Source organism: Lutra lutra, chromosome 14 (assembly GCF_902655055.1).
Source record: "Lutra lutra chromosome 14, mLutLut1.2, whole genome shotgun sequence".
NCBI lineage: Eukaryota > Metazoa > Chordata > Mammalia > Carnivora > Mustelidae > Lutra > Lutra lutra.
Window position 1 is genome coordinate 53900028 of NC_062291.1, and position 27565 is coordinate 53927592.

The 27565-nt window shown below is 37.6% G+C and overlaps 1 protein-coding gene across 11 annotated transcripts in view; it reads right to left on the reverse strand.

The window, feature by feature from the left end:
* Window positions 1–27565, reverse strand: part of CPEB3 (cytoplasmic polyadenylation element binding protein 3) — a 190696-nt gene that overhangs the window by 96510 nt on the left and 66621 nt on the right. For 8 of the 11 annotated variants that reach the window (XM_047701458.1, XM_047701463.1, XM_047701457.1 and 5 more), the window contains 2 exons: window positions 21553–21712; window positions 10756–10812 (listed from right to left, as the gene is read on the reverse strand). In XM_047701458.1, the coding sequence (XP_047557414.1) occupies window positions 10756–10812; window positions 21553–21712 (217 nt within the window). The remainder of the gene's footprint in view (window positions 1–10755; window positions 10813–21552; window positions 21713–27565) is intronic. The other 3 variants (XM_047701466.1, XM_047701465.1, XM_047701464.1) reach the window with 1 other exon arrangement.

Below are 27565 nucleotides of genomic sequence, written 5' to 3' on the forward strand. Positions count from 1 at the left end.
ATGTATTCTTCTCTGATCCTAAGAAATCCCTAACCCCCTTGTCCATTTCCACCCACTATTATTTTTCTCCCATCTCTAAGCCCATTTCCTAAATTCCTCATGAAAACAGAACAAAATAAATCAAAATCTGTATGTCTAACAAGACTTCTCTGGAAATAGGGGTGCCTGGGTGGCTCAGTGGGTTAAAGCCTCTGCCTTCGGCTCAGGTCATGATCCCAGGGTCCTGGGATCGAGCCCCGCATCAGGCTTCCCTTCCTCTCTCTCTGCCTACCTCTCTGCCTACTGTGATCTTTGTCTGTCAAATAAATAAATAAAATCTTTAAAAAAAAAAAGACTTCTCTGGAAATAAACCTAAAGAATCTCTGCATTATACTGCTATCCCTACTTGGAGAGAGTGGGGCATCCACATCTATTCACATCAGGTGATGTCCATGCACCTTCACACCTGTAGCCTAATAGCATTCCACTGAGAGTAACTACCACCTCACTTTCAGTAGAACTCTACTCAATGATAGAATAAATGCCCCCCCAAACCAAAAAAGGGAAGAAATCAAGAAAAGCCCTGAGAATTCTAATCACATGACACAGTATTTTGTATTTTACATAGATCAATCCATCCAAATCAGGTCAGGACTCCTATAGAAGTATGCACCCAAATATTTGGCATATGTTCTCAAAATCCATTATCTCTGAACCGCTATGTCAAAATCTGATGAGGTCTCTTCAAACTTTATAGAAAAACTCAATTTCTAGACTGTTCAGGATAAGTAATACTTGTTAATCCTACATTTTTGAACTCCAAAATGATGTAGGGAACTAAAGAGAAAGAAGGAAGTGTCAATAAAATGGGTACTAATGTGCTCAGGAGCCTAAGCAGAACCAAAGGCCCAGCCCCTTGGTTACTATTCCTTGTGTTCTCCTTATCAACAAGGCTTTTCTCATGTGGGAAGGAGGGTTCCTTCATGGAAGAAAATTATGGAAAGGAAATAACTTGAGAATTTGGGAAGAGCTCTAGCAACATGGAATGCTGCTCATTCAACTCACCCCTGCCTTGACCTTCGCAAAACAGCTTCCTTTACTGACCTGGACTTGGGAAAACCTCAGTGAACAATAAAGGCAGAGCATGCTCCAAGAGGGAAGAAAGAATAGAAGGGATTGCAGAGCATAGTCCTTATGCTACTTGATTCCTTCATGCTCAGATAAAGACAGATGTTGGCAAGGAGGAGTGGCACTGAATGTCCTAAGAGGTGATTTTTTTTTTAAGATTTTATTTATTTATTTGACAGACAGAGATCACAAGTAAGCAGAGAAGCAGGCAGAGAGAGAGGAAGGGAAGCAGGCTCCCCGCTGAGCAGAGAGCCCAATGTGGGGCTCAATCCCAGGACCCTGGAATCATGACCTGAGCTGAAGGCAGAGGCTTTAACCCACTGAGCCACCCAGGCGGCCCCCAAGAGGTAATTTTTAATTGTTCTTTTCCATCCACCCCTTGCTCACTGTTCGCAGCCGAGTTTCATCCCAAATCAATTAAATTACAGTCTCTGGTGTGGTGTCAGAGGTATTTTCTATTTTTATTCCCATTTTGACTGTATAGCTGGGATTAAGAATTACTATTAACTCTTAAATTTCACATGACTGAAATCATATGGTATTTGTCTTTCTCTGACTGACTTGTTTCACTTAGCATATCCTCTATTTCTAGCCATGTCATTGCAAATGTAAGATTTCATTCTTTTTGATGGCTGAGGAATATTCCATTGTGCACATACATGTATGTGTATATGTATATGTATATATATATCTCCCGCATCTTCTTTATCCATTCATCTGTCAATGGACATCTGGGCTCTCTCCATATTTTGGCTACTGTGGAAATTGCTGCTATAAACATTGGGGTACATGTATCCCTTCAAATCACTATGTTTATATCCTTTGGATAAATACCCAGTAGTAAAACAGATGAACATAAAGGAAGGGAAGGAAAAACAAAATAAGATGAAAATTGAGAGGGAGGAAAACTGTAAGAGACTCTTAACTCTAGGAAACAAACTGAGGATTACTGGAGGGGATGTGGGTGGCGGGATGGGGCAACTGGGTGATGGACATAAAGGAGGGCACATGATGTAATGAGCACTGGGTGTTATACACAACTGATGAATCACTAAATTCTACCTTTGAAACTAATTAAAAAAGAAAAAGAATTACTGCTAACTCAAAAAGGAAAAAAGGGAGACTAGGGGGGAAAGAGCGAAAAAGCAGAGCCTAACATTTGTTAGGTGTGTACTTCTTGCCAGATCTGGGAACAGAAGCATTGCACCCTTGACCTTACTATTTGTAAAGAAGGAGTTAATAACTCCATTTAAAATAAAAAAACACATGGGGCACCTGGGTGGCTCAGTGGGTTAAAGCCTCTGCCTTCACTCGGGTCATGATCCCAGGGTCCTGGGATCGAGCCCTGCATCGGGCTCTCTGCTTGGCAGGGAGCCTGCTTCCTCCTCTCTCTCTGCCTGCTTCTCTGCCTACTTCTGATCTCTCTCTTTAAAAAAAAAAAAAAAATAATAATAATAATAATAAAATAAAATAAAAATAAAATAAAATAAAAAAACACAGGTAACTTGTCTAAGGTCACAGAGCAAGTAAGTGATGGATCTAGGATTTACATTCAGATTGTTTGCCCACCGCCCACTGCCCCCCGCAAACTTCATTATTTCCACTTACATTAGGGAGAAAAACCCCTTTGGTTAGATATCAAAGGTGTAAGTATGCAGAGGATAATAGAGAAGGCAAAGTTTCACCTACTTAACTTTACCCAGGGGTCACCTGTCTAGGAAGTTTTTGTTCAAGTCTCAGACTCCCTGTCAGCACACACTAAAAGTCTGATTGGAAGGGTGGTTAAAATTCCTGCCCTTGACAAGGGAGACTATGTTCTGAAAGTAAAACCGATCACTCTTGGAAATGCACTCATTCTCCACAATCAATAATTATTTAGCTAATGTTACTAAAGAAGCTAAATGAAACCTAAGTGATTACTTAGGAAAATCCAAAAGAGTAGAAAGGGGCTGGGTGGTAGAATAATCTTTATGTCCAAGCCATAGACATATGGTTGGTTGGAGGAAATCAGCAAGTTCCTTCACCTTATTCAGAAAATGAAGATACTGCCATGTTTTAAACAAGGCTGCAATAAAGATGAAATGAATGACCGTGATTCTCAACTTTTCTATCAAAGTGCCCCCAAAGCAGAGGGAAATAAATCACAGAGCATTCTTAAATCTCATTAAGATCTCAGGATACCCTTTGAAGTTGTCAGCTTTATCTTAAAAATTGTCTATCAATTTCATATATCACTCTATCACATAACCCATGTTTTGTTTGGATAAGAGAAGAATCCTGGGTAAAACTGGTGTTCGGGAAAGTAGATTTTGACCATGTCCTGGCAACTCATTACATGCATTACAAAAGCACAGAGGTCTAAAAAAGCACTTTGTAAACTGTAAATGTTTATAAAGGAACTAAGGTAGACTGGATATTCTCTAAGGCTGTTAAACTGTGCTTTTCACAGTTTCTCTGAGCTATCTTTCCCTGTCTTCTGGTCTCCAATACTGAGTACCTACTGAATAGGTTTGGCACTGCACTTGAAGCCAATGAGGAGCTGTGAGTAGAAGCTAGTCTCAGCTCTCTTGAAGCACACATATTAAAGACAAACATTAAATAGTACAACTCTGGAGAGTGCCATAAATGGGAAGTCCAGGTTCTATGGCCTACACAAATGGAGAAGCAAACATGGAGGTCTGCAGAGAAAAGTAGGTAACTTCTTAGTTTCCTGTATATTATTGGGTTGGAAGCACCCAATCCCTAGCACTTTAGACATATTCACACACACAAGGAACTTCTTCCAAAATCCAATTAATAAGTCAAGAATATTTCAGACTACACTTATTTATAACGTTCAATGTCAGACCATGTAGACCAGGTTTATGGCTCTATTTTTCAGGAAAAGAGGCTTTATTAAGCATTCAGAGCATAAACAAGGTGACAAGTAACATTAGAAAAACAATCTTCCCTAAGACAATGAATTTGTGTGTTTGTGATAAACTAGTATAAAAATAATACAACCACTCTTAACAATTAAGTATTTAAAGCAAAGGTTATCACCCTCACCCTGGAGGCAAAAGGTTCTGCTTCTGCCTCACTCGTCACCCTACCCAATTCGCATAGTCTCTGGAACCTCAGCTTCCCCATCTATAAATGAGAAGGTCAAAACAGAAAGAGCAATGCCCTTGGGTCCCCTATCATGTTCCTATACAGCATCCACTTAATATAGTTGGAAACTTCAGTACTTAAAAGTTATAGAACATTATATATCCCTACAATTATTATTTTTCATTTTTAAATTAGCCATCTTTTACAATATATTCATACCCACAGCTGTACACTAATTTTACTCCCAAGTCTGTTCTTATGGAAACAATAGCACTAGATCTTGTCTCGAAAAGTTCAAAATACTCAGAGATGATGTCTTTAATCTGAGAATATCAAAATAATTCCTTCAGTATCTCATTACTCTGTTAAAAAATTGTTTACTTATATCCACTCATGGTGAGCAGAAATACAACGTACTCTTCAAATTTTGGAAAATTCCATTGGAATTCTAGCAAACCTGGCTCTCTTCCCATTTTGGCATAAAAGCATCATGTGTTCTGCTCCCTCTCTGCCACTTCCTCTCAGCTGAGCCCTTCCCCAAGGAGCTCACTCCCAGCAGAAAGAAAGGGGGGAGGAAAAGGAAGCTCTGGAAGCACACAGGAGTCTCTCCCCAACTTGAAAGTTCAGAGAAAAACCCTTTCACATTTCCTCTTTTGACTCAACAAATGCTCTAGTAGAACCACAGTTCAACAGAAATATAAGCAAAATCTTCCAAAATATTTTCAAGAGGAAAAAAGTAGAAGATGCCATAAAGTAAAGCTTCAAGTTTCCTGGTACATCAGCTATGCATAAGTTATTTAACAACCAATGATCTCAGAGTTTCTCAAGCAGGTGAATGTCTTTGTGCTTTTTATAAGATATTAAAAATTTAAGTCTTTACCTCCTGTAACTTAGAATAGACTCTAGTTACAAACTGAAAGATATCAGAAAACAAATGCCAAGAGAGCTTTTAATTTAAATAAAATTGAAACACTGTTACATTATAAAACTATTATCTAAAAAAAAAAGTCATTCTCTGGCATATCTTCTCTGAATAAGGCTATACCCCCTACTTTCCAAATGTAGCAATATTGATACCTTATTTGTACATGTACCTAACCTCATCCAAATCTCACAAAATGGGGGCGCCTGGGTGGCTCAGTCGTTAAGCGTCTGCCTTGGTCTCAGGTCATGATCCCAGGGTCCTGGGATCAAGCCCTCTTTGGGCTCCTTGCTCAGCAGGGAGTAGGCTTCTCCCTCTCCCTCTACCCCTCCCCATGCTTGAGTTCCCTCTCTTGCTGTGTCTTTGTCAAAAAAATAAAATCTTTAAAATCACTCAATCAATCTCACAAAACAATGAGGTAGCGTATCCTAACTGTCCTTTCATGGGCTCTTAAACAAGGAGAGACTTATGAGATGCAGAGACTTGCTCAGCTAGTTGCCATCCTTATCCTCCATCCTCCAAGCTCTAAGCCCTTATATTTGTCCTCTGAAAAAAGGGAGACAATATTACTTCAAAATATCCTTGAAGCTGTCATATTTTTGTCACTCTATATTAGTTGACATTTCCTAGAATTTTATATTAATGGAATCATCTAGTACATACTCTTTGTCCAGCTTTTCAACTCAGCATATTTATTTTGAGTCATTCGTGTTGTTACATGTTTCAATAGTTCACTTCCTTTTATTGCTGAAAGTATTTCATTGTTTCAATGTACCACAATTTGTTTATCCATTCTCCAGTTGAGAAGCATCTGGGTTATTTGTAATTCTGGAAATCATGGATAATGCTGCTCTGAACATGTGCATACAATCTTTACATGGACACACATTTTCATTTTTGCTCTTAAGTAAACTCCTAGGAATAGAACTGCTGCATCATATGGTAGGTGTATGTTTAACTTTGTGCGTGTGTATGTTTAACTTTTTAAGAAATTGCCAAAATGTTGTCCAAAATGACTATACCATTTTACATTACAAACGTTACAGTATGGCACCTCTAAAGGTGCCAAACGTCACCGGAGATGGAGCAACTCTAGGCCCCAAAGAAGATGCAGAAGGCATTTCATACAGAAAAAAAGATTCATAAAAAAAAGTCACATTGTACCCTGGTACAGTCATTGTAGCTTATAAGCCACTCGTAGGTCTGCTGCCTTAAATCACATCAGGAAAACACCTATTTTTTTTTTTTAAGATTTTATTTATTCACATGACAGTCAGAGATCACAAGTAGGCAGAGAGGCAGGCAGAGAGAGAGGAGGAAGCAGGCTCCCCGCAGAGCAGAGAGCCCGATTTGGGGCTCGATCCCAGGAAAACACCTATTTTAAAGCAACCAATATAATATAGACTCAAGTTTGGAAAGTCACACGCAAGGGAAAAAAAAAATCTTTAAAAGGCAGCAATAAAGCTGATGCAAGCAATCACAAGCAGCTCACCAGAGCATTATCTCCTAGTCAGGCACTATGCTAAACTTCATGAGATTTATACAAGGCCACTTCAGTGGTCACTATCTCCACTTTCCAGGGAAGAAACCAGAGGCAGAGGAGTTAAGAATGTGGCCCTAAGGTCATACAGCTCATAAGGCACAGAAGGAGAACTGCCAGGCTCTAGACGATGCTTTCTGTGGCTATGCTGATTTACTGCTCCATCCTTGGGTTCTACACGCCTTCCAACCTGCTGGAGGATGCCTTCTTGAAGCTGAATGATCCTACCTCTTCAGCAACACTTCTCCCTGTTTCCAATTTCATACTCATCAAGCAACTTTCTGATATTAAACTGGTTTTCCAAGCCCAATCTCTACTTGGAAAAAGAAGAGCTGACCAGTCAAGAAACAATGTGGAGACACTTGGCAGTGATTATCTCTAGAGTAAATTACCAGACCAGGCATTTTGGTTTTGAATGTTAATTTGACCATAAATTTGGTTCACCTGACTAATCATGGAGGTACTAAACATCCTTTTCAGAATATCATCATAATAGAGGAAATATCATCAAAGTCAGGTATCAATGCTATACAGGCCCACAACTGCTAACAAGCTCAACTCAATACCTAAGAGTTTAACAAAACAAAAACAAAACCAAAGGCTACTGCTGGTATTAGAAAAAATCTGGCTGACAGATACTACACAGATAGCTGGAAGCATTCTCAATAGCCCCCTTCTTCCTCCAGCAGGAAAAATAAAATACATTATGCAAACTTTTAGTGTTTTTGGTATAAATGTGAAGAGATGAAAGGACAGAATTATTACAAAGTTAAGAAAAAATATATTTCCAGTTTAAATGGAAGGGACTTATCATTTCAAAACTGATTTTATTTTGGAAATACCAGACAAGTGGCAGGTCTTACTGATGGATCAGAATTTTACCCAATCTTCCCTTCCATACTCTATAATGCTTGAGGACCTCATATTTTGGAGACAAGTCAAAATTTAGATGTGGCCTTAATTTCCTCCCCGAAGGCTGGCCTGCTAATTCTCAATAGATTCATGGTCTTGAATAGGAAAAATCAATAGATTCTTCGGTTTCACACAAAGCTTATTGTTCTTCCATACCCTACATATCTATAGGGTTACTGTTTTCTAAAGTTAGAATTCTATCTTCCACACCCATTTTCTGTCTTCTAGATGACATCAGTGGCAGTGATCTCAGAGGAAAGAATAACTGGAAGGCAAGCTCTAAGAACATCAAAACATGGAAAACTGGCCCATTCAAAGCTGGGAAGTAGTACTGAGAAGGGAGAATGCTCAGCATGGCACCTGTGTTATCCCCCTCAAGTCAGGAGAGGTTAGAACATGGTGTCTTCAGAAGAGATTTCGGTTTGGTAAGGTCAAGGAAATAAAATAAGGATGGAAGTTTTTTGAAGACATAATGAATGGCAGCATTATGCACAGAATTAGGAAGCATGGATTTTATAAAGCAAAAAAGGGTAACAAAGAAGGAATTATGATTGACATTAAAAAAATTTTTTTTAGCTTGATTCAATTCTCTTCAATTTTCTTAGCCAATCCCTTGTTGTCTGAAAATACAATTCAACCCAGTTGCTTTCAATAAGCAACAATAAAGTTTCAGTACTTTCAGCTATGTCTATATGAAGGCTGAGGGGAAGGAAGGACAGGCAAGTCACAGGACAATAACCATGGGGCTGACAAATGGTAGATAAAAGAGGAAAGACAATACATAGATGTGCTTGTGCATGTGTCACATACATAAGTCACTGGATGAGTTAGGTTCAACCACACAGAAGGGGAGAAAAGCTTCATCACATCAAGTCTGTCAAAATCTGTAGGTCTCACAAGTATCTTCTAAGGAGGATATTTTGTTTATTCTGATCATTTCAAGTTGGAGTCAACTTTGAAAGAAAACTGCCAGTAAGGCAAATGTCAAATTCTGGTTGTTTTTATAGTTTACTTTGAGGTGCCCACCGGGCAGTACCCAGAGTCATTTGAAGATAGATATACTCTCATATCTGCCATAATGTAGCAAATATGCATCATTTATCAACATTTGATATAGATACTGGCAAACTGACCCTTTGGTGCTTTAAGAAAATATTATATGGGGTGCCTGGCTGGCTCAGTTGGTAGGGCATGTGACTCTTGATCTCAGGGTCGTGAGTTCAAGCCCCATGCTGGGTGGGTGTAGAGCTTCCTTAAAAAAAAAAAAATAGTAAAAATAGGAAGTAAAAATAAGAAAATCAAAAAATATTACAGATTCACAGAATCTTCATTATGAAACAATCATTAAAGATGACCTATTTCAGTCCCCTTCTCTTACAGATGAGGAAATTTAGATGCTAAAAGGGGGATTTAAGCATGATGCACAAACTGGAAAGAACATAAACAAAATCGTATTTAAAAGCAGAGAATTAAAGAGAGCCAAATCAAAGAGAATCAAAACCTTTTAAAAAGAAAAGTGTCTTCTGGCTTCATTTTGTACACAGAACAATGGTAAATTATATCCTCTCCCTCTTGCAGAAGGGGACTCACACCATAGTAAATCAGGTCTTTTCTAAAATACACACTCATACCTTCAGGCAGACAGACTACCATACTGTTTTTTTCATTAACATTCAATTCTAGATCCCATCACCTAACTGAAGTGTTTCCACAAAGTTTCACAAAATTGCTGAGGCTCAGCAAGTTAAGCATGTTTATTAATCCTCACCCCAAAGTACCTGCTTCTAAGGGGGGGAAAAAAGAGTTGCCTTAAACTAAAGGTAAAGTGACCTTTCTTTTAGAAATTAGAAAATAGAGGTGGATAGTCTGGAATTTTTATGGTTTCCAAGACCCTCCAAAAGAGGGGATACCAGCTATTTAGAACAAAATACACATGCAGTGGATTAGGACCTGCATCACCAAGTTCTGCCAGTGGTTCTCAGCAGTGGCCGCTGTGAAGTAGACAACATGTCGGAACCAAAAGAAATGCGGAATATGTATTTTAGAGATAACTCAGGTAAAATCTACCCTAAGGAAATACAATGGTAGGAAGGAAAGGAGTAATACTGTACACAGCCCTAGATTTACCCAGTATGTCTCCTATGGGTACCCATAGTCAGGTTGTATATCTGGGAGGATGACAGGGAACAATTTGATGTCACTCATTTAACGGAGGAAAAAAACTAAGTCCTGAGAGATTCAATGGCTTTTATGGTCATGACAACTGACAATTTCTATTTAGAGACTGTTTTGCAAAGCCATTTGGTCCACAGATACTAGGAAGGAGAACTGATGCCAGCCAGACATTTTCCCCAGAATTAACTAATACAATGACTTTCTGGTTAATTAGGTTTTGATGCTCCAGAACTCAACCCAACAATTATACTGATAAAACCATTTATAACCTGCAAAGCTGCTGACCAGACCACCTATACCACACAAATTCCACTAATGGGAGATCCCTGATGTCCAGTTTGAAGCACCTGTTGGCTATCTACCAAAATGAGAGAAGTCTGAGTTATATATAAGTAAACTGATCTATTCATTCACATTCACTATCCTACTCCCTCTCTCTCTCTTCACCTGCTTCTTTTCTTCCTCTCCTCCTTCCTTCTCCCACCCCAATGGTATGTAGCAGCGGTCTGCAAACTTCTCTGTAAAGGACCAGACAGTAAATAGTTCAGGCTTTTTGGGCTCCACCACTCTGGCACAAAAATAGCTAGAGATAATCCATTAATGAATGGGCATAGCTGTGTTTCAATAAAACTATAAAACCAGACAATGGGCCAGAGTTGGCTCGAAGGGCTGTAGTCTGTCAATCCCTAGTATAGAGAAGCAGTTCTCAACTTTTAGCCTGCAACAGAATCACCTATAATTTGTTAATACCCAGATTTCTCAGCCCCAGCCTTAAAGTTTCTGATGCAGGAGTCTTTAGTGGGGCCTGAGATCTTGCATTTTTACTAAGTTCCCAAATGATGCTGATGCTGCGGGTTTAGGGACCACACTTTGAGAACCACAGGAATAGAATAATGGTCTATCCCACACTAAGTGGAAGGTTGAAATGTAATGAACAATTAAGAAAGTGGAAATCACATGCTGTAACCTTGACTGCTAATTTCATAGAATATTTCATATGAAAACTTACTGTTAAGTGCCATAATATTATCTGTTCCTGGATGATGGAAATTTATTCCCATGCGTCCTAAAAAATAAAATAATTTTATTTTAAGCACAAAGAAGAGAATGCTTAATTTCAAATACATTGTAAAAGATAAACATTACAAAACGCTGAAACAGATTAATCTATAACAATGCTATAATCTATAACAAGGCCATAGCAGTTACAACAGTTTTTAAATCAAGTCATAAAACATACAAATGAAAAAAATCTTAAAAACAAAGCCAAAATCTCATTAACAAATAAATAAAATAAAACAAAATGAAAAAGAAGCTTCCCTTATAATATATTGAAATTTTAAAGCATCTCTCGCATTCCAATTTAAACATGCCAACTGGACTAAGCATTTTATTTAAATAACCATTCATACTGCCCTTCAAATTCAAGCCACAAAATAATGAATTCAAAGAAGTATATAAACATGACGTTTAGAGGGAATAAAAGATAAATGTTTCACAGTGGCTCAAAAATGCAACATAATTATCAGGGCTACCAGAAGAAAGATGTAACATTTATACAACAGCTATAGTGGGGAACAGAGACTGGCCTAATAATCTACGGTTCTTATGCTTTCCCTACCACCAACTAGTTACACAACCTTGGGGATAATGCTTATCTCCAGACCTTCATCCTTATACTAACAGGTTTCAAATGTCTGCCCACACTGACTGGCTGCCTGTTTTTGTACACCTCTGAGCTAAGAATCATTTTTACATTTTTTAAGGGCTGTAAAAATAAAAACTAAAAAACAAAGAATAATATGTGACAGAGACCATATGAACCACAGGCCTAAAATATTTCCTCTCTGGCCCTTTACAGACAAAAGTTTGCCAACCTCTGGCCTATAAGATGTAAGTCTGAAACAGATGTTTTAATGGATAGCCTCCAGGGTTAAGAGTGGAAGATGTAGACAATTGGTATGTTTTTCATGAATTATTTGGGAAAAGAAGGTGGATATATTAAAAGAATAATGAAATAGATAGTCTTATATGGAAAAAAATGTATTTAAGTTTTCTTGACCAAGCTTTTCAATAAAATAATTTTTGATACAGTGCTTTTGTGTAAAGCTATTATACATATGACCCTGGTTCTGCAAAGGTCTTCATGTCCAGTTAGGTCAAACGTTATCGTGAAATTCTCAGGAAAACGTCAATTTTATGTCATTACTACTGTTAAATAAATGTCAACAGTATGGGGGGGTGGTACAGAGAATGCTGGAGATATGGAAGTGATGACTTTTACAACAAATACAGTGTTATAAATAATTGCAAAAGGTCATTTGGTATTAATTTGGTATTAATCTCCGTTGTGGGGTACTGAAGGCAAACAGCACTATTGAGCTCTTCTGGCCCAAAAGAGAAGAATCACAGTAGACAAAACAGCATTTGCTTCAAATAAAAAGGCGGAATAATGAATTTCCAGCCAAATCAATTTTTTGCCTAGACAAGGCCAACCTTGTCTCTTAAAAAACCCTCAGGTGATAGTAATTATTGAAAGGTCATTTGTATTAAAGGATAAGGAAAAAATAAAACTCTCATAAGTGTAATGTTGCTTGTACTGCTGGATGCATGTGTGTATGTATGTGTGTGTATATGAGAAAGAAAGTAATTAAGAATGTAAAAATCATCAATAATTGATGGATTCTAAGGAGATTATTCTAATTTTACCATGAAGTGTTATTACCATGAAGTGTTACAGGACTTTCACTAAAAATTTTTAGTTTTTACCATTTAAACTTATCAGGAGGAAGATATTACATATATCTATCTCTAATTTTATGGAAATGTTTTGCTAGCATTAAATTACAGTATAATCATTTTTTAGAATATATTTTAATGTTTTCTAGAGAAAAATCACCCTATTAGTAAAGAACCATTTTTTAAATAATAGAATTACCTGTTTTATTTTGTATTGATTCCATAGATCTTTTCATATTTACTAGAAGCTAATTGTGAGGAGTTTCAGAAACTAACCATTGTTTAAAGACACATTTAACAGTATCTATATATGTAATTACTCTGTGTCTTATGTTTCTCCAGATCCTAAGTCATCTTAGAGTCTCTAAACATATTGTCTACCCCATATGCAATGAGTGCTACCTCCTACCACCACCTGATCAGAATCTATAATAGGAACATTTGTCATGAGAATAAGGCTTGTGACTCGGCAGGGAGAATTTACATTCTGGTTTTAGTTAGCTGTATCAATGTTCTATAATTTTCAGATAATCAAGACCTTATTTGGATTCATTACCACCAAATACTAACATCCGTAATAACTAGATGTGATTTACTCATTGTATTCTGACATATCCAAATTTAACAGTAAACAGACAGTCACTGGAAAGTATGCCTACAAACCAGAGTTGAGTTCAAAATCACTGCAGAACTTAAGGAAATGGTATATAGAGAAGGTCTCCTCAATCTCTGACCAAGGAACATTCAGACGTGGGTTTGGTTCCTAAAAAGCCAGGGGTATTCCCTAAAATAATAAGGGGTTATCAAGAAAACTAAGCAAGTCTTGGGACACGTGGGTGGCTCAATGGGGCTGGGCATCCAACTCTTGATTTCGGCTCAGGTCATGATCTCAGGGTCGTGAGATCAAGTCCCACATCTGGACCTGTGCTCAGCATGGAGCCTGCTTGGAGTTCTCTCTCTCCCTCTTCCTCCGCCCTTCCTACTCCCTCAAAACAAAAACAAAACCCAAGCAAGCCCAAATTTAATTGATCCTCATTAGACTTCCTATATTTCCTGTGCTACAATCGTTTATGGTAAGAATTATGTGGTCTTAAAATTGCTACATCAAATAATAGTTTTTATATGTTTTTGGAACCATTGCTGTTCCCACACTTAAAGGGTGCTCTCTCTGCTGTCCTAAAGAAGCTGGGTCCTTTTTGGGCTCTTTCCAGATCTTAGGACTTTGCAGCTTGAAAGATGAAACTGAAAGGAAGCTCGGTAATTTTCTGATTTTCATCCCCTAGCACACACTGATGACTTCCAATTTAATCTTTCTAAAGATGCAGGGGGGGAAAAAAGCCTTAGGCAATGTTTTTGTAGATGAAGGCATCAGGATTTGCTGAAAAGCAAAAAACTTTTTGCCTTTCTTGGTATCCTCCCTGATTCTGTTGGTCTCTCAGACTTCAGTGGATCTCTGGATTAACATCACCCACAAAAGGTTTTATAAGAAACTCTGTGTCATGCCAGACCCAACAGAAGCAATTATTTAAATATAATCTAACTGTTTCCCAACTAAATGCAAACTCTTTCTAGTAAGACCACTTACGGCTTCTTTAAGCTACTTTCTTTACCTCTACAAAAATTAATATTTAGATTACAAAAAATGCAATATCTTTTCATTGAAGAAAAATTAGATATAAAAAATAAGATCACCAATTAAAGACAAGCTCTGTTAACATTTTGATTTATAGTCTTTCAGTTGAAGGAGTGTTTATGTGTAAAGATTCTTTTCTAAAAGGAGAATTATTTTGTTTTTTCTTAATATATTTTGCATCTTAAATTTTATAGTTATTATGAAATTTTAAAGGAGAAAATATATAACAGCAAAAGAAAAACTGATTCCAAATACAGATGAGGCCATTTCTTTTTTCTTCCTTTTAACCAACAAATACTGCTGTTTAATCAGCTGTGAAAATAGAATCAAGTGTGTGACATCTGGTGATTTTTGTTAATGCAGTCTGGTGCTGCCAGTGTGACATTTTGTCACCTGTCCATGGGATGCTATTTTTAAATTGTTCTTGTCAGCCAGCTATCTTTTAAGTATAGTGTAAAATATAAGGTTTCGAAAACTGAAAGGCATACTTGGTTTTACGGAGTTAAATGATGCTGTGGAAATCTGAGACTGTCCCACTTTCCTCACTGCACAGGGCTTGATAAATGTGGGGTGAGGAGATGGAGGGAGAGGTTGGAGAATAGTGTTACATATGTTTATCCAGACTCTGAAAATCACAGTCTCATAAGCTCATGTCAAATTCATATTTAAAAGGCTAGTTATAAAAAATGACCTCTACTGTTATTCAAAGTTTCAGAGTTCAACCAACCCATATTTTTATATGTCCAAGATAAAACTTGGAATTTTCATGAACTCATAATTATGAAAGTCACCTCTTCACTTCTGCAATATGTTACAAGATAGGGAATAACTATCTTCCTCTAATCATCCCTATTTGCTCTAAAAAGTCAAGTCTTTCAGAGACCTTCACATAATAGAATTTAAATGCTGTATTTTAGAAAAGGTTATAAGAAAAATGCATATTCTGCTTTGTTGTATTTTCCACCAATTTTCTCTATAAAATTGAAAATACATTCCTTCAGAAAAAGTATCCACAAGATGAAATAATATGTAAGAATATAATAAAATGGTGTTTTAAAGTCCTTTTAAGGAAAAATGATAAAATTTTGGCACTAAAGTATTCTAATCTGTTTCAAAGAACCAAGAAGCAAAAGCTATGAGCTTAGACTTGAGGTCAAATTCTAGTTTCTTTTCATAGCAGCAGTGGATAATTTTTGGCATGCTATCAATTCCTTGGTTCCTATGTTTCCTCATTTCAGGCTATACTCTAAAATACTTAAATCATTCATTTAAAACTCTCAGATAGGGGGCACTTGGGTGGCTCAGTGGGTTAAGCATCCAATTCTTGATTTTGGCTCTGGTCATGATCTCAGGGTCCTGGGACGGCAGGTGTGTTGGGCTCCGCACTCAGCAGGGGGTCTGCATGAGGGATTCTCTCTCCCTCTCCCTTCACCCCTCCCCCTGCTCACACTCTCTCTAAAATGAATAAATAAATCTTAAAAAAAAAAACAACTCTCAGGTGACTACACTACGATATAGAAAGGACCACTGGAAAAATAAATGGGAGATATTTATTTTAAAAAAATCATTCAACTTGTATTTATTGTTCCCCTCTTGTATAGAAACAAACAATCACTTCTTGCTTACTCAGAAACTATGCCCCAAACAATTTGTAAACTCTGCTAACTTTTATGCAAGACAAACTTCTATGGGCCAAAGGTAGGTAGCACAAAAATAGAACTGGGGCAACAATGCAAGTAAGTAAAGAGACAGCATATTTTTCTGGAACAAACTAAATGTAATGAAGATGCACTTTTTCTGAAACAAGGGAACCTCAATATTCCACAAAAGGGGCCAATTTTGTGAAAGGCTATATAATACTAAATTTAAATTATGATGAATAAAGAAAATTGCTTCCATAACACCCAAAAGGTGTGGTATTTATTTCTTCCAAGTTTCTCTCAATTTAAATATTTCAAAGCACTATTATCAGAAGACAGCTCCCCACCCCCAGATTCAGTACACATTTGAAAAGCAAACCCTTAAAAAGAAAAAAAGAAAGAAAAGCAAACCCTTCAAATATCAGCTCTCAACTGACACCTGCTCTTTTCATTTTTCAAATTTCAGTTCCATGAATAGCGAGGAAAGAGAAAATTCAAATACACAGAAATGTTTCATCAGGTACTACACCCAAGTAGTCAGCCAGCTCTATTCTTCTGTTGTAAGAAGGAGACTACGTGGGACGACAGAAAGGGTACTCTTTGCCAAGATTATTTGCTATACTGTGCTACCCAACCAGGGGATGGACCTTGCTTCACAATGTCACCTACACTGCCCAACACTCTGTGGTTGGTATTTCCCTATTATTCCTCCTGTCATCACTTTGTACTTTTTGAATGTTAATCCTCAGGGAGGCTGGGATTAACCAAACCTAATGACCCTGGGTTTTCATTGGGGTTCCCCTGTGGCTAGGTAAACTTTCATCATTAGTAGCAAGCTGGGAACACCTATAAGAAGAGTACAGAGATGAATCTTTTTCCCTATTTTACAGCAAATAATTTGTTTTTACAGCAAACAATTTTTTAAAAAGATTCTATTTGTTGGGGTGCGTGGGTAGCTTTTTCTTTAAAAAAAAATTTATTTATTTATTTGAGAGAGAGAGCATGAGTGGGGAGAAGGAGCAGAGGGAGAGGGAAAAGTAGACTCCCTGCTGAGCAGGGAGCCTGATACCAGGCTTGATCCCAGGACCCTGAGATCATGACCTGAGCTGAAGGCAGATGCTTAACTGACAGCCACCCAGGTGCCCACTTTCCCTATCTTTAATCCCACCTCTCCCAATGCCAGAAATCCCTTTAACCCTCATAGTTATAAGGAAAGTTGTGGATTTCCTTCCCTTCAGCCCACATGAAAAGAAGGCAGAGAATAATTCCTCTCTCTGAGGTCTTACTCTCTACCAACCCAAGGATTTCTGCACTTAGAAAAGAAATAAGGGAGAGTGTTCATTATTTAATCATCCTTCTCAAAACCACCCTTCTCATTTCTTGGAGGCATTCTCTCAAATAAACAATAGGAAAAGTCATACGTAATATGGTAAGAGACAACAGATAATTATAATATGTTATTCTGTTATAATCAAGTAGTTTGTTATCTTTAAGAAGCCAACAAAATTAGTCTAATTTTTATTTAAATAAGGGTGCTATGATCTGATCAGCACTACTAAACACATTCCTCAGGTGCTGTGAAGAAAGCTCAATTCAACTTTTCCTCTACATTACTTAACATTTTTATCATGGGGGAGGAGGTAGAGACCTTTTAATACTGCCTACAAACATCTTCAAGTGTGACTTGGTTTTATTGAGTGTAAGTATAAATGTGACTGAAAAACTGTTAAAATTCTTTACTAGGGGCCCCTGGGTGGCCCAGTTGGTTAAGCCACTGCCTTGGGCTCAGGTCTTGATCTAGTGGGCTTCCTCCTCAGCAGGGAGTCTGCTTCTATCTCTCCCTCCCTCTGTTCCTCCCACCTGCTTGTTCTCTTGCTCTCTCTCAAATAAACAAAATCTTTAAAAAAATACAAAGTTCTTTACTAAAACAGAAGTCTTACTACTTTCTGAATTTCCTATTCTGTCATTTCTCCCACTAACCCTTTTTTCCCCTTTAATCAAGAGAACAGTTGAATAAAGGGATTTCTCATTGCATGGATTTTTTTTAGATTTTACTTATTTGTTTGAGAGAGAGAGAGTGGGAGGGAGAGGGAGATAGAAACTGAAGCGGACTCCATGGTAGCTCAGAGCCAGATGTGGAGCTCGATCCCACATTGTGAGATCATGACCTGAATTGAAACCAAGAGTTGGACACTTAACCAACTGAGCCGCCCAGGCTCAGTTGCATACATCTCTAAGATGAAATATTGCTGAGAACATATTTCATCACGTTCACTTTAAATTCATCATGAAGTACTTTATCCCATCATGAATGGGATATCCTATGATATTTTTCTTTTTTTTTTTTTTACACTATTTAGATACATAATTTTGGAAAGCCAATGTAACTTAAGAGGACTATTTTCCTTTCTCCTTCAGGTGATTTTTTTTTTTTAAAGATATTATTTACTTGACCGAGAGAGAGAAGCAGGCTCCATGCTGAGCAGAGAGCCCAAGGTGGGGGTCCATCCCAGGACCCTGAGACCATGACCTGAGCCGGAGTCAGAGGCTTAAACCCACTGAGCCACCCAGGTGCTCCTTAAGGTGATTTTTTATGAAGACAAAGTGTTTATCCTTCAATAATCACTACTTATCTATGACAAATATAAAATTTTTACAACTTGCATTTGAAAGCTTTTAATATTTAGCTACAGTCTAGCTAGAAGGAAGTAAATATTGTAGCAATATAAGGTTTAATTTATTACCCAGGCCAGGCAGTAAGTAGCACAGCATTACCACCGCCAGCCAAAAAAAAAAAAAAAAAGGTTAACATGTGAGCACTTTCTAGTCTCAGGAACTTTGTCTGACCTTTTCAGCCAGTCCATGAAGTGGGTACTTTATTTCAATGATGAGGAAACTAAGGCTTTGAATTCAAAGAGGTTAACTGATTTATCTAGATCAACAGCCAACTAGAGGCAGAGCCAGGATTCAAACCCAAGTTTGAATGACTGGAAAGTCAGAAAGGCTGATCTGAAATTTAGCCTCCTACTAAGAGAATATAAAATGCCTGGAAAAATGTTAATAAAAATAATAATCTTTGCTATCTCTAGATAGTAAGTCTCAGATTATTTTTTCACTTTTCTTTTTTTTTTTTTAATTATTTGAAATTCCTACACTGAGTAAGAAAGTTTTTTGTTTTTTTTTTCCCCAAAGAAAGTCAAGCTTCAGGAAAAAAACAAAACAAGCATACAAAAAACCCATGATTCTATAACTTGAGTTTTGAGACACTCAAAAAAGTGTTCTCATGGTCAAGTGGGAGACGAAGATATTAAAGGTAGGAGGAAAAACAGGATGGAATAGAAGGAAGTGTTTTTAGACAGGGAAGCCATATGGTAAGTCCCCTAGCCTACCACCTTTCCCTTAAAGCTCTGTTCACCTACATTTCTATATCTTTGGACCCAGGGATCTTCTCTATGAATTTACCTTAAGGAAAAGCTATGTGCAAGAACTCATCCATGGCAGCATCACCTATTAAGCTGGAAACAATCTAAGAGTCCAAAGTTAAGGCCTATTAATAAATTATAAAGATAGATAAAAATGTGTATAACATTTATTATATAAGGTATATAAAAATAGGGGAGACTGGGTGGCTCAGTCAGTTAAGTGTCTGCCTTCGGCTTAGGTCATGATTCCAGAGTCCTGGGATCGTGCCCCGCATCAGGCTCCCTGCTCAGTGGAGAGTCTGCTTCTCCCTCTCCCTCTGCCTGATGCTCTACCTCCCTGCACTCTCTATCTCTCTGTCAAATAAAAAAATAAAATCTTAAAAAAAAAATATATATATATATATATGGATATACTATCACATTTATTTTTTAGTTATATTTTTGTTATAATTGTCTCCATTTTTAAAGTAAAAAATTACTTAAAATTTTTCCTTTAAAATGCCAGCATCATAATTACATTATTAGAAGTAATAAGGATCAAATACATGGTGCCATAAACCAGACCTAAAAGTCTCCCAGCTGGAAAAGGAAGCAGGAAGCTTGAACACTCTACCCAAAGGACAATGACACGGTGATGTAACTGACCATGGGAAGTAGTCCATTCATAGGACATCAAGGTGGGTGGTATGATGAACAGAGAAGTTGCAAGCATATTAAGGCTGTAAAAATGTACATATTACGTGCTTTCCAACTTATTAGGACATATTATAAGTACAATGCAAAAGACTCTTACAGATGAAGCCTCACATTTGCAAGTGTGGTAGAGAAATATATGCAGAGGTGGTTGGACATGCATTAAAAAAGGGGCCACTAAAAATGGAGTAAGGTATTTACATTACCCACAGTGAAGTTCCCTCTTTATACTTTGCCACTACTACTCTCAACAGGGCACACTAGCTCCTGTGTAAACAACAGTCACAAAACTGTGGGAAATTATTTATAGACTATAATGTAAGAGCTTTTCATAACATTTTATTGCTAGAAGAAAAAATACAGACCAAAATAAGAGAGGTATGCATAAAGAACAAGGGCTGAATATTTTAGAATAATTGGGAGAGGCTTATAGCTGTTTGTGGTAGAGAAGGAAGACAAATGCATCCTTAGAAGATACTAAAAACACAGTCTGTGAATATCATTGTTTCTTTTTTTTTTTTAAACACCATTCTCACTTCTAAGTGAAATATGCTCTAAATTACCATATACCTAATCTTTCAACTGAGGAAAGTCGTGGTAATGGTGACTAAATATAACAATGAATAAATGAGAGATCTTTTTTCCTACTTCTGAAGGCCTTAACATATAGCTTTTCTCAAATCCCTTATTTTCTTCATGGCCTGTTATCTACTTTCTTTTCACTGGAAATTGAGGAAAGCAGCAGAAAATCATGAATGTGGCAAGAAAATGATGAAATGGATTTCTGAGGTGGCTTGAGGAAATGAATATCAGGTGTTCAAAGTCAGTCACACTCTATATAAAAGCCTGGAGAGAACCAGAGGGGATCAAATTCCTCACAGCTCTGGAGGACATAAGGATTCAAATAAAATGGGCACCCTTGTGGCCAACTCTTCACACTTTTCAGATATTTAGGCTCTAAACCCAAGTGGATATTTCCACAGGAAATTTCCATTACAGTATTTTAAAATATCGCAGGGCCCCTAAAAAGTCCTATAACACATAAAAAGAACTATCTGTAATTAGAAATGTAACATCAACCACTAACCTGAATTTACATTGGCTCTAAAAATAGGAAGTCCTCATACTGCTGACCTTGGGACTTTCTGCCTTCTATTTAACCCAAAACATTTGCACACTTTAAGACATTTTCTTTCTGTTCTAGCCTTAGAGAATGCAAAGAATCACTGGCTGCTCTTAAGGCTGTGTAGTGATACTTCCTATGCGACGAAAGTGATTATATTTTAATAAAATGGAACTTCTACGAAGTTTTCCGAAGCAGTCTTTGGAGATTGGTTTACTAAATTTCATATTTCCTTGCAGAATACTTTGACTTAAATGAATTACCCCGGTTCAGCTGAGGATTCCAAATGCACCAAGCCCAGAAAACTTGACTTCTGGTCTCATGCTACCCAACACATGCTTCTGCCAAACATTATGATTAAAGCAATCAACCTTGATTATTGTAGGTAGCTGAACCCAGGTTAAAAAAGAAAATCAATTTTAAATACATTCCACAATGCTTTACAGAAGCAAACAAAAACAGAAAAAAAAAAAAATGAAAAAAAAATCACAATTATTAAAAAGCTGATTTTTGTTTAAAACACCAAGCAAGGAATGGACATATGAATATTCCTAACCTGCAAAATGATTCCTCCACATTATATCAGCGAAACTCATTGGTGGGCCACTGGGAGGGTAGTGTTTACCTTTCAGAGGCTCATGATCAGTCCTTATCATATCCATTAAGGAGTTCTCCAACGAGTGCAAGTTAAAAGTGTCATAGGGCCTACTCCGGTCCTAAAAATAAAAACACAGAATAAGACAATACATAAAATTACTTCATAAAACTAATACTATATCATTTGTTTCTTGCCATGGATTGATGACATGAATCAAAGTTCCAGATTGTTCTAATAACACATATTCATTTCATTAAGAATAATGATTTGGCAACATTAAGCTTAATACAAGTTTCTAGAATTAATTGCATCCTTTTCCCCAATATTCTTTAATGTATATGTCCCACTACTTCAGACTTTCTCTCAAAAGAACTTAAGAAAGTAAATTCAAAGGAAAGAGTCAAGTCAACTGACTTTGCCCTCAGCCCTTCACCCCAGCCTCCAATGTCAAAGAAACATTCTATTCAAATGAACAGAGAATTTTTTATCTAGAGGAAGTCCATAATTAAGAATTCTCAGTCTACAAACAGAATCACTTTCCTGAAAAAGCAAAAGGTGACTGTAGTTTCAATCTAATTTTATCGGGTATCTTTAATATTTATTACTGATAAGTTCCATACATTAGATATACTCTATAAAACTTAAAATGTGTCCAAAGTTTTATGAAAATTAACTTTTGAAAACCACTCACATGAAAAAACTTTAACCCAAGATAGTGTTTTCATGATGCTAGAGGCAAAAACATTTTGAAAATAGAGAGCTAACACAACTAAGTGAAGAAAATCATTGTTCCACCACATTTCACTCAAGCCCATGAGAGACTATCATGTGCAAATTATTTTTACTAGCCTGAGCTAAAGGGAAACACAACTCATGGCTTAACTTAACATTAGAGAATACACTACATTACAGACTTAGTTTGCTTTTGTTTAAGAAAAGCAAAACAGGGGCGCCTGGGTGGCTTTGGTTGTATCTGACTCTCGATTTCAGCTCAGGTCATGATCTCAAGGTCTTGAAATTGAGCTTTGTGTGGGGCTCTGGGCTCAGTGCAGGGTCTGCTTGAGATTCACTCTCCCTCTCCCATGACCCCCACACACTCACATGGGCGCTTCTCTCTCTCTCTCTCTCCCTCTCTCTCACACAAATAAATAAATCTTTAAAAAAGAAAAGCAAAACACACATCTCAACAACCACACCAAATCAAACGATAGCAATGAGAGATTATTTTCAGGGTTCTGAACAGTTTCCCCAGACCTGCAAATAATCAATTAGCGTCTCCAATGAACAATAGTTAAGTAATTGTCTGGATGAGCAAAAAAGGGATAAAATAGGTTAAAAATCTCAACTTCAGTGACTATCTTCTAGCTTAAGTCTTAACTCTTGGGAAGCTGTTTTTCTTCTGGGTTCTGGAAAGCATGGCTGTAAATCTATTCAGGGAGCCAGAAAGGAAAGTGGCATTTCTGCAGCACTGAGCATAAAGGAAGAATCAGAGGGTTACTAACTGAATGAAAGCAGTATGTATACATGTAGATCCTAAGAAGAGCCCTCAACTGAGCACCAGGAGGCAAGAGTGCTAGAGTAACTACTATCAATTGGGGTCTTTGGGGTACATCATGATCTACCTCTCCAGTCAGTGCCTGAAATTCCTCCCTTTATACAAACGAGAGGACTGGCTAGAGTATTTCTAATATCCCTTACAATTCTATAATTTTTTTTTTTTAACTCAAAGATGAGGAGTAGCAGTGGAGGGTGCAGATGTTTTCAAATACCAGAGCCAGAAATTCCATTTTTACAAACTTTTAATGCACAGGTCAAGGGTCAACTCCTATACTAGGCCCTGGTGATAGAGATGAATGTTGCAGGGGCACCTGGGTGGCTCAGTGGGTTAAAGCCTCTGCCTTCGGCTCGGGTCATGATCCCGGGGTCCTGGGATCGAGCCCCGCATCGGGCTCTCTGCTCGGCGGGGAGCCTGCTTCCTCCTCTCTCTCTCTGCCTGCCTCTCTGCCTACTTGTGATCTCCGTCTGTCAAATAAATAAATAAAATCTTAAAAAAAAAAAAAAGAGATGAATGTTGCAACCCAGTCCCTATGTATAAAGTAACTAGTAAAAGAAGAGAGACATAACCAATTAAAATAAGAGAATAACAGGTGTTTTGACAGGGAACTGTGTAGAGTACAATAGAAATTAGGACATCTGTTTCTTAAAGAATGTGTATGTATTATAATTTTTTAAAAAATCACATTCTGGAAAGTCCCAGGTCTCCTCAGTCTGGACCTGCCATCTGACCAGGTATGAGGCTTGCCTTAGTTATTCTCAATGGTCTTCAGTATTCTCATTGGTAAAATGGGATCTAACCTGTGAAAATTAGGTTGAAACCAGTTAAGTATTTATTTTACTCACATTGTGTTTGCCAAAGAGCAAGCATTCAACATTTCTTAGTTCACTGCCACTACCTCCTCTCACTTGCTACCTCCACCCCATTTCTTTCTTTCTTTCTTTCTTTTAAAGATTTTATTTATTTATTTGAGAGAGAACATGGGTGGGAGGGAGAATTCCACACTGGGCTTGGAGCCTAATGAGGGGCTCAATCTCATGACCCTGAGAGATCATGACCTGAGCCAAAATCAAGAGTTGAACACTTAATGGACTGCGCCATCCAGGCGCCCCTCCCCATTTTTTTCTTAATACTCATCAATTGTCTGTCTACTGTTGGATAAGAAAGAGACATGGAGTATTTTCTTTGGTTCTCCATTTTGGTCTCTATATAATTGAAGAAGGACTTTTCTTTCACCTTTAAGGTCTTCCTGCAGATCATTTGTTTTGTGCTGGGTTCAAGTTATCAGTGGAAACTCCAATTACTTAAGGAGTAAAACTGAATTTTCAGAAATGTAGGCTTCTCTGTCTCTGTAAGAGGTATCATATTCTTTGTCCAGAGGAAAAGCCACGGGTGAAAAAAAAAAGGAGTGTACGGATGAGAAGTCAAAATGACAACCTATTTCTGGCACTGACAATCCTGGAATGGATGTCTAGGAGCCTTATATATATTCTCTCTCTCTATATATATACCCTCTCTCTATATATACACCCTATATATACCCTATATATACCTTATATATATATCCTAATATATATATTAGAAGGTTCCTAGACATCCATTCCAGATATCTATATCTATATCTATATATCTCTATCTATATCTCTATATATATATATATATACATATCTCCACACTTCTAACTAGAGCCCTGCAGGCATGGGACTGTTTCAAAAAAGGCTGATAAGGTGAAGGGACTATAAGAAATGCCTGTTTGAAGGCATTCATGAATCTTCCCAGTCAGGACAGTTTATTTTTTTCATTTAGTTCTTGATATAAACCTTCACTGTAGATAACAAAACACTCATTTCACACATGAGGAAGATGAGGTTCAGAGAAGTTTCCAGCCTGGATCTAACCTCAAAGCCAATTACAGACACAAAGCCTGAAGAAACTGATCTGGTCCATACCAGTAAATGAACGCTCTATAGAAGCACAGCATTGCATCTAATTACCAATGAAATAACCTTCACGGCAAGATGGCAGTCAGTCGCCATCAGAAGACAATATTGGATTATTAGATGACTACCTGTAAGGAAAATGGAGGGGCTATTTGGGTGGGGACTCATGCATCTGAATTGGTACTCAAACCTGTCAGATTGTCCAAATCACTTGTAGAATTATTAAAATGCAGGTTCCTGGGCTCCAGCGAAAACCAACTTTGTCAAAATTTTAAAAGAAATAAGTGTCCCAGGTGACTCTTTTGACTAGCTAGATTTGAGAGCCACTAGACTGGACAATTCTTCAAGCTAAGACTTTACACCTGTATCTGATCAGTAAAATGGGATGGTAAAATGAGGGAGGGACTAGAAAGACAGCAGCAGGAAAGAAACAATTCTGGCCACTTTGCCAAGGGTCAGCTTTGCAGTCTTCTGTTGATTGTGGGTTAGTAAAGCAGTTGGCGGTCTGGCATTTAAAAGTACACACTCTGGGGCACCTGGGTGGCTCAGTGGGTTAAAGCCTCTGTCTTCGGCTTGGGTCATGACCCCGGGGTCCTGGGATTGAGCCCAACATCGGGCTCTCTGCTCAGCATGGAGCCTACTTCCCTCTCCCTCTACTTGTGATCTCTGTCAAATAAATAAATAAAATCTTTAAAAAAAATTTTTTTAAAAAGTACACACTCTGAAATCAGCCATCTGATTTTCAAATTCTGGCTCTGCCAGTTGCTGGCATGTCACTCTGAACAAGTTTCTAAACTTTGGTTCACCTATAAAATTATAATTTTCCCTATGGTTATTTTCAGTACTAAATGACAGAATGTAGAACAAGGCATCTGTACAGTGGTGGCTACTGGAATATCAGGGAGAACAAAAAGAAACTTTTATGATGCCACCTTAGAGCACTGGGACATATATTTAAAAACCCAGAGGTTCACTAGTGCTCAACAGATGAAAAGATGACAGATGAAATGCAGGACAAAGTTTGCACAGCCTTCTTAATTGAACGAATTTCAATGCAGAGGCTTATTTTCTCATTAAAATTTATTTATCTATGCCTCACTGATATACTTTTGAAGCATATTATTCATCCTTTTTGTTTTATAAGTAGTAAAAATTGCTAAAAGCAACTGATTAACCAGGAAGCCTGCAAGAAACAACAAAAAGGACAGAAAAAGTACAAAAATTGCAGTGAAATTCAAGCAGAAATCATACATAGATAAAACCAGACCACAATTTATCATTTGACAACAAAAGTTAGAAGTGGCAACTAACCTTTCAAGTTGTTTTTTTTTTTTTAAATAAGTTTTGTTTCTCAATATAGGGAAAATAAGGAAAAGATCTTTTTTTTATTTGTTTTTAATAAGCAAACACACCAGGAAGTATTAGAACATTTATAAATAATGCATCCCATTATTGACTCTTTCTTTAAAGATAACCAATGACAAATGCTATCAGTTAGCTGTATATAGAGGGAGCCCACTCCGATTGTACAGTTCACTAGCCCTGCTTTATTTTCTTCCCTCAGCTTGACTTAATATTAGTAAATTTATCGGGTATTTAAAATATGCCTGCCACTATTCTAAGCATGCTAAATGCATCCCCTCACAACTCTATTTTATAAACTAAGCAATTAAATCTTGGACAGATTAAGTAACTGGCCCAATATTCACAGGGCAGTAAGCAACAGAGCCAAGGCTCCAATCTACTCAAATCCAGACTGTGTTCTTAAGGAGTCTCACTCTACGGCCTCCCTAACTTCCTCCTACTCCCTCTACCTTAAATCCTTTTCACAAACATTCCCTCAACCTAATCCTAACACATTCGGAGAGGGGCTTCTTTGACTACCACCCTACCACACAGGCAACCTAATTAATCCTCATTTGCCCTTAGTCATTTACTCTTATTCAAATGACAGTTAAACTCAAGAAGTGGCTTGATGTACCCTCTAGCATTGCCACAGGCCCACCTCCACCAGCCCTATCCCACTCACCTGCCTTTTTCTTGGGAGAGAAATCTAGGACTTTTTCTATCCTTCTGGCTTATTCCCATATTGTCTCCTAGAGATACAAGATAGAACACTGCAAGGGTCCAACAACATCTGAGAAAAAAAGCAGCTCCAGAACCAAAGATGAAATTAATCATGGTGTTTTGCATGATAGGAACTGGGCTAAATGCTTTATAGCCATGATCTCCATCCTCACCACAACCCTACAGGGTCAGCATTATCTCCATCTCACAGAAGAGAAAACAGGCTCACAAAGCTTATATATATATATAAAACTGCTCAAAGTCACAAAGGTAGGCAGATATCAGGATGTGAACCCCCATCTATGACTTTCAAGTCTATGCCAGTAATGTTCCAAAACTTCTACAGTGATCAGTTGCTTTGTGTCCCATAGACAATGGGACTTGGCTAGCAAAAACAGAAGCACAGACA